General features: G+C 41.0%; 1 protein-coding gene across 1 annotated transcript; it reads left to right on the top strand.

The window, feature by feature from the left end:
- Positions 1–840: 840 nt before the first annotated feature.
- On the top strand, positions 841–4821 carry ncoa7a (nuclear receptor coactivator 7a; the record flags this gene model as incomplete). The annotated part of the gene is made up of 6 exons (XM_080541003.1): positions 841–951; positions 2243–2404; positions 2672–2824; positions 3905–4000; positions 4375–4448; positions 4686–4821. The coding sequence occupies 6 exons, from the start codon at positions 841–843 to the stop codon at positions 4819–4821; spliced, it is 732 nt and encodes a 243-aa protein (XP_080397129.1).
- Between the last annotated feature and the right edge of the window lie 3967 nt (positions 4822–8788).

The following is an 8788-nucleotide window of genomic DNA, read 5'->3' on the forward strand; positions in this document are numbered from 1 at the left end:
ACCTCCTGCAACTTCTCTCTACCCTGTCTGCTCACCATGGGAATCGCCTCGAGCATGGAAGAGTAATATAAGTGAGTAGTATAATTATAAGTGAACGCATGAGCATGAGCTCTCAAAGGATACCTACTGTAGTTGCATGTGTAGTCTTTCTTTGGTACTTTCCCCAGGAAGTAGGAAGTCCTGGAGAAATAGCCACTGCATTGGGAACTATTTATATTATGTTATGCTTTGTTAATTTGAACAGGGACAGATGCAGTAACAATGACATTTACAACAGTCATATGCATTGTACCATATGGCATGCTAGCTTGAGCTAATTTATGGTGCCCGTCTCTATTAGGAGGTAATTGAAAATGACTTGTCATCAGAAGGGATTTGGATATTGCAGCATCTTGGGAGTGGTCTAAATTGGTCAGCTTCCTTGTGAGGTTCCAGGTGTGGGAGCTGCTTCTTTGCCCATACAGAGTGGAATGTGCGTGGGCAGGCCAAGGCTACTATGTTCTTGTAGTGGCATACCAACTGGCTGAGAGATGGTTATCATTATCCTAAAGTTAGCGTGGGTAGAGATTACACCCCCGGATAACGGTTGTTGTTTCATGCCCCAGGGCTGTAGTCATGTATCTGGACCGTTCTTTGAGGACGAGTCCTTTCCTTCAACACACAAATCAGAGACACTTTCACTTTCCGGTGCTGCAGGCCTAGCCTGCTTCAGTAAGAGGTTGATTGAATTGTGTTAAGTCTAAAGGAGACCATGGGGTTTTGATGATATACTGTATGTATTGCCTCACCAGGGTGCACCTCTACACATTCTTTATCCAGTGGTCACCAGACCAGATAAAAATGTACCGGAAAGACACCAAAAAGCCCCAGTGCTTTGTACTGGAGAAAGACAAGCTTGCTGCCAATGACGGGTTATTTCACAATCCTACCCCAACTGCCAAAAACTGGGAGGTAAGTTCTTGAATTTCAAGTTTCAAGTTTCAAGTTCATTTGAGCTTACAACACAACTTATACACACATTTATATAAAAAAACACACACATATACAACCATTATTAGGGCAAGGAACAAGGATTAGGATAAGGATTCCTAGGCTAGGAATGACCTGGTTGGATCCTGGATTTTATTTATTTGTATTCAAACTTGATTTATCTAGGTTAGTGTCATTGAGATAACAACTCTTTTTCAAGAGAGACCTGGTCCAAGACAGCAGCCAAGGAGAACATTATTTAAAACAAATCACACGCACGTACGTACGTACGTACATACACACGTAGGACAGAGGTTTCTCCAAGAAGATAAAAGCAACAAAAGTGCACCCATCATGCTCCCACTGCCGTCTGTGTACTCTGCCACTGACATCAGATATGGTAGGACATATCTCTCTTAGCTGCTCTGCAACAATCATTTCCATTTTAAGTAAAAGATTAAGTTTGACCTTTACTTTAAAATGTAAGTGTTTCCCCGAACCTATTAGCTTATAAACAAATTATGTAGCTACCCAAACAAGAGATGACAGAGTAATTCTGTTTTTGGCAGTTAGGCTAAAGCTGGTGCATATATGGGCATATCCCCTTGATTCACTTCCCGCTCTCATGCTGTTTTGCAGAGAAATAGAAACTTAACTATGAACTTAACCACCAATTTGGGGTTTAACCAATGAGACTGCAGTATCATCACTAGCCAATGAGATTGATGGTGATGGGACGTAAAACGGTGTAGTGAGAAAGCATGAAGTGTGGGTGGGTGCAGGTTTGGAGTTCTCTCTCACACACTGTGGTTCTGTAGAGATAATATTGTGAGGCTATAGTGTAAGACTGGGAGGGTTAATAGTAATCATGAGGCCAATGCCGGAGAACATCAAGGTTTTATATTTTGCAAACCAATGTATGGAACCATATGTACAGGTGGGTTGCTATATTTAATCCACCACTTAGGTTGTTATTTTGTTATGTTGAGCATGTTGCAATATGTTGACCAGTATGTGGTTGTTTGTGCATCTGAGAAACAGCTTTGATATGTCACTAGGATATATATTTTTTTTTAGGAATTAGTTTTTTTGGGTGAAAGAAAATTCATTCATTCATTCATTCATTCATTCATTCATTCATCCATCCATCTAGGTGGCTATAATTGTACAGTATGTGTTGTGTGTTTTGAGTCAGTGAATGAGGAGTGTGGCTGTGAAAGTGACAGTGGAAACAGAAAGTGTTTTGACAGAGTTGTGGTTTTGCACCTCTCAGATCATCACTGTCAAGGAAGCCAAGCGTCGCCAGAGCATCTCCAGCTCAGAGGAGGAGGAAGCAGAGGAACCAGAGGAACATGAGGAACATGAGGAACACGAGGACCTGCTGCCTGAACTCACAGACCACAGCCAGCTTCTGGACAACCACCACATCCAGAGGGTGAGTTAGACTACCGCAAATTACACAAGTGCATGCATGTACACACATAATATAAATTAACCAACATAACGTGCAGACAGGATGTTTTATGTACAAATCACAACAGACAGCGCCCTCTTCAGCCTTTTAGTGGGACTGGTCTCAGTTGGTTTTGCTGCCTCTTAGATTGTTAAACATAGTTACAAAGTCAAATATGTGACATTGTTTTGCATAAAGTTGGAAAGATGCATGGCTTTTGCTCACCCTCCATGCTTCCTGCACCCACAGCTGGCCAATTACATGCCCGCCAGGACCCAGGGGTATCCATGGCGACTGATCTACAGCACAGCGGAGCACGGCACCAGTCTGAAGACTCTATACAGGAGGATGGCCGATCTGGACAGGCCTGTGCTGATGGTTATTAAAGACATGGACAACAAGGTAAACATCTCAACACATACAGTACCTAAGGGTTTTTGGCACTGGCCAGCCAGGCTATTAGACTGCTTGTATACTAGCGCGGATGAGATTCGACTAGCGTGGTCCAAAATGGCCCCCCAAAAATATTTGAGTTAATACCTTATCTACTATACAATTAGAGTAATGTCGTTCTTTTGTAATGACATAAATATCACTGGACAGATGGGATGGGCATTATATTTTTCATCCCTGACCCGAGAATCCAGTATTCTCTTGACATTGGTCCGGTTTCTTAGATTAAACCTAATTAATTAATTAACCTAATCCTAGAGTAAAAAAACATTTAGATGAGAGTCTCCATTGAAAGGGTGATCTAGTCCAGGGCTATAGCTGCTAATCTGTGTCCGGGAAACACGTGTTTGATACCATTCCTCATTCCATTCCATGCATTACAATGAGCCATCAGATGTCTACCTCCACCAGCCTCCTCTGGTACATACATCCATCTCTAGTGTGATTTAGTTCAAAGTTATGGAAATAGACATTTTGTGTGTACTGTCTTGCGGTGTTTGCTTTTATGATGTTATCTTAACACTAAATACAATGTCTGACAACCATTGTTTTGCTGGACAAAAACATTTTCTGATTCTGTTTCTACACTGATGAGCCAAAAGATTATGACCACCTGCCTAATAGGGGTGTACAGAGATGTCATTATCTGTATCTGTATCTGTTCAACCTGTAAAATTATCTGCATCTGTATTCGGATAGAAGACCAGAAGTGGGTGTGGTTTATAAATTAATAAATACATTAATGAATTAATGCAGAAAGAATTACCATGGAACCAAGGACTGCACGTTAAATCGTTAAATTAATTATAATACAACATTATATTGGCATATAATTAATTATGAAATATATTTCCACACCCTCATACTGGTATGGTTCATCTCTCTCTCTCTTTTTACATTTTACATTGTAACAAGACAATCAATGTTATTACTTCACCTGTCAGTGGTCATAATGTTTTGGCTCATCAGTGTATATGACCATGTCTGTATTAGTCCTAATGAGCTAACAGATGTGTGTTACCCTGCCAGGTGTTTGGGGCTTTTTCCACCCAACCCTTCAGAGTGAGTAACTGCTGCTACGGGACAGGAGAGACATTCCTCTACACCTTCAACCCTGAGTTCCAGGTAACATTACTACACACCTCCTTAGGTGATGTTCTCATATTCACACCATCATGGGCCATGACTTAGAATGAAGCAATGTATTGGACATGCATTCTAAATGGTATTGTGGATATGGTATAGGCTAAGATGGGATCCTTGGGGCGAACATGCCCTCAACCCTAAGCGTAACCCTAACCTTATGCATAAACCTATTCCTAACCTTAACTTTACCGTTTTCAATTACAACTTCAGTCGGGTGAGGTCACAGATGGGTCACCCCAAGCAGCCCATTTGGCATTTACTGTGTGGATATGGTTGCGGTGGTGCACCATGTAATATCTTCCCCCTGGCTGTTGTGATAAGTGGAACTGGTCTGTCTCTCTGTTCACACACAGGCCTACAAGTGGAGTGGGGAGAACTCATACTTTGTGAGGGGCCATTTGGACTCTCTACAGATTGGTGGAGGAGGGTAAGTGTTCAAACCTTTAGACATTAGACATTAGACCCTTTAGGCCCTTCAGTTACTCCGAAACATATAGGCCTACGATAAAGAATACACACGTCCTCATGCATACTTGTCCTATTTGTTCATCTGTGCTACAAAATCATTCAGAGAGAAAAGACAGAGGGGTGTTAAAAAAAGCAAAACAGATCATTTCTCACTGCATTGCCCTAGTCTAATGTGTTTCCTCCTGCTGTCCTCCAGGGGGCGCTTTGGCCTGTGGCTGGATGCTGACCTGTACCACGGCTCCAGCTTCGCCTGTCACACCTTCCACAACCAGCCTCTGTCCACCAAGCAGGACTTCACTGTACAAGACCTGGAGGTGTGGACCGTCCAGTGAACAGGGAGGCTGAGAGAGAAAGAGAAGAAATAAAGAGAGAGAGAGAAAGAAAGAGAAAGAGAGGGAGAGAGAGAGAGAGAGAATCTGTGGCCCTGTCTATGCCTATATGGTGTTGCTTGCACTCAGTCTGTGATGAATCTTTCAGAACAGCATCTAGCCAGGGTGTGCCCGGCTTGAACCTTTTCTAACAGTTTTAAAGGTAGACTAGACTGGGATATGACGTCATAGCAAAACATTTGCAGGGCGATGCTGCATCCACAATAGAGCGTGTACGTCAAACAATTGTGCAGTTTGTGAGTGTCTCGGGTAGAATTGAGATATCTTTGGTTCTCATCCAGGAAGCTGTTTACTTAAGCCTTGTTTTCAGAGAAATTGAACCAAAAAAAAGAAGAAACTGAGGGACATGGAAAGGAAGAAAGTGAAAGTGAAAGTTAAAGGCAGTGAAACTTTTTCCGATGCTCTCATTCTCTCTTGTTCACAACAATATATTTGATGAAAGTTGCTCTGTTTTCACAGGCGTGACGTCATTTATCAGAGTCTACCTTTAAGGCTGGTTTCTACCTGTGTTTACCCTATTCCAACATCTGTGTTTTACCTGCATGGCTAGGACTGCATGGTTAGAATGACAGGCTGTGATACATGTTCCCCACTGCTTGCTGCTCTTACGTGTGTGCGTGAGTGTGTGTGTGTGTGTGTGTGTGTGTGTGTGTGTGTGTGTGTGTGTGTGTGTGTGTGTGTGTGTGTGGGTGTGTCTGTGTGTGTGTCTGTGTGAGTGTGTGTCTGTGTCTGTGTGTCTGTGTGTGTGGAGAGTGTAAAACTTCTAATGCCCACTAGGGGGCTCCCTTTCACAACACTCAGGTCCTGGAACTGTCTTTGCATACAGTACACTACTCTGTCGTATGTTAACTTCTAAAGTATTTACCTTGCACTAAAACACCTGCCTGGCCCATTCACACCCGCGCTCTCAAGGGGCTTGACGTTGGTGATTTTCCCCCCTTGTTGACTGCATCTCCTCTACATGTCTAAAAAGAAGAGAGAAATATGTTTTAAGAACTAAAGATAATTGTACTCTCTTTTTTTAATGTGATATAAAACTATTTTTTTTACTAAATTAATCCAGGGAAGCATTGTATTTTGTTTGTATGGACGTGTTATGCTTGTGTTGTACAGTGCTGGCACTGCAAATGTCTGTATTGTGACTTGATTAAAATACTGCATTTCCTGGTGAAAATCTCAAAACAGTATGAGATTACTGTATGTACAGTATGTCCAAAAATGCGGGTACTTGTGGTCGGTTGTTATGAGGCCTACAGTATTATAAGTATCAGCAACTGCAAAGCCAAATATTTTTAGCATCCCTAAACTTTACTGTTTCAAGGATATGACAAAATACTTGCAGATTTTAATTTAAATGTTTTACACTATACATAATAGACAATACATATCACGCATTACAACTACTTTACCCCCCTCCCCTCCCCCCCCCCAACCCTCCACCAGTTATCATTCTCTTTACATGACCTCAACCATTCAGTTACAGTTAAACCTACGAAACAGATGCATCTGAAATCAAAAGTGTTGTCAGCATACAGAGTCGTCTCAATAAGCCGTATAAACCTACACTTAAATTGTGGTTACACAATTACAATGAGTTATTACAAAACTATAATTATACACATTCAAAATGCTGTAAGACACACAGGCATGCAAGTAATGGCATCCCCATATAAACTCCTCAAAAGAAGTTCGGAAACGTTATTTCGGTCGATTATTCCTCCCCTTTAATAATACCAATTGGTATTGTACTTTATATAGTTGGAAAGCCTGATTAGTCACCTTTACAACGAGGTACAACTTGTAAGGATCATGCATTCGTGGAATGAGCAACACAGCTAAATGTGTGGGTAGCAGCCCAAAAATATTTGCCAAAATCCCCTATATTCTTCTGCTGGTATTCACTCTCGTTTTGAGTTGCTTGGTGGATTAGATGATTGCACTCTCCCACAGTAATAAGGAAAAAACTACACATATTGGCCATTTTTACACTTTATTACTTTTACACTGTCAGGGACCTCAGTAGCGTGTGGAAGATCAGCCAACATGGTTGCGTTGGTCACTCTGGCACGTACAGCACGCCCAAGCTGATCCCACAAGTGTTCAATTGGGTTGAGGTCTGGACTCACAGCAGGCCATTCCACCCTCTCCACTCCCAAATTCTGGAGGTACTCTGTGATGATCCTGGCTCTGTGGGGGCGAGCGTTGTCATCCTGGAGGATGGAGTTTGGTCCCAGATTCTGGAGATATGGGATCGCCACTGGGCCCAGAATATCATTCCTGTCAATTAGGTGCCATTCAGGTGCCAGTCACACACCTGTAACTGACATACACCTGCCAGCACTTGAAGCTCAAAACGAGAGTGAATACCAACAGAAGAATAGGGTTAGGGTTATTGCAGGGGATTTTGGCAAAAATGTTTGGGCCGCTACCTACACGTTTAGCTGTGTAACTCATTCCATGAATGCATGATCCTTACATGTTGTACCTCGTTGTAAAGGTGACTAATCAGGCTTGCCAACGATATAAAATACAATACCAATTGGTATTATTAAAGGGGAGGAAGAATCGACTGAAATAACGTTTCCAAACTTTTTTTGAGGGGTTTATATATAATAATATATATATATTATTTTTTTCCTTTTTCCTCAATGCAACAATTGACTTGTGCGCCCTCTGGTGTTATATAACGTATGTGTCGTCTATTAAACTAACTTGCATCACAAGTATAAATCCCTTCTAGAAGATTCTACGAACTATGCTGTGGAAAATTAATGTGTAGCCGATTAAACTAACTTTCCGTCTGGCAGGTTAGTAAACACATTCAGAAGGTAAAGGATATTTGTATGTTTATTTATTTATAGGTTATAAATAGGTTAAAGGTTATAGAGAGAACACAATTGTCTTTCATGGCACAGTGCACAGCAGACATGTAATGTACATTTTATGTCAATAAAATGTCAAACTCCTTGATCATTTTATCTATATTCAGATACAGTATGTATGCATAGACATTTTAAATCCCAAGACTAAACTGCAAACACTTCTATGTTCTAGTTAACAGGATTTGGCATTGTAATTTTTTTTTTTTTCATCATCCTTACCAAAGATCTTAACAGAGAAACATTATTTTACCACTTGTGGTGTTACCTTCATTTCTCTACCATGTCCACATCCCAACAGTATCTGGAATCTCCAGTGGAAGCACAACCCATTATGAAAAGTTTATAGCATATTATCGTCCAGACGGGAAACAAGCCAACTTAGAGCTTCACTCATAGTATGACACTCAACATCATCTCATGTCTGTGCAGGGATGAAAATTCTGACTGCACTCATCTTATCTGTGTGAAAGTGAAAAGGGATGATACTAAATTATGTTCTACATACAGTAGGTGGCCTAATATTCTCTAGCGTGGTATAGTCCCCGTAAATGACCTTAGACAGAGGTGAATGCCATTGAACACACTGTTACTCTAACCTATTTTAGGGATAATAGCCAAAGAGCCACAATTTTACAAACCTGGGATGGTATTCATCACATCTACATACATATTGTATATAGTTTTGACTTTTTGATTGAAACAGAAGACCTTTTAATTCAAATATGTTCTTTTTGCGGTACTAGACTAGAGAGACATCCATACACTGCAACACCAAGCACAAACACATATCTAACAATGATTCCAGGCAGACAGGTGCCAACTCCCTGACGACAAATGTACCAAATGTGATAGAATCTGAGCTAAGGGTAAAGACTCCACAGAGGTTTTAGTAAGGATTCAACCAGGCAGACTCTCAATTTGGGACACTTTGGCTCTCAAGTGTGTAGTAAGAAAACAAAAATATCACAATTAGTGCAAACAATGTACTCTTGAAAACAACTATTGCACATTCAAATAATGTAAACAGG

This window comes from Nansenia antarctica, assembly GCF_963989245.1.
Source record: "Nansenia antarctica genome assembly, chromosome: 10".
NCBI lineage: Eukaryota > Metazoa > Chordata > Actinopteri > Argentiniformes > Microstomatidae > Nansenia > Nansenia antarctica.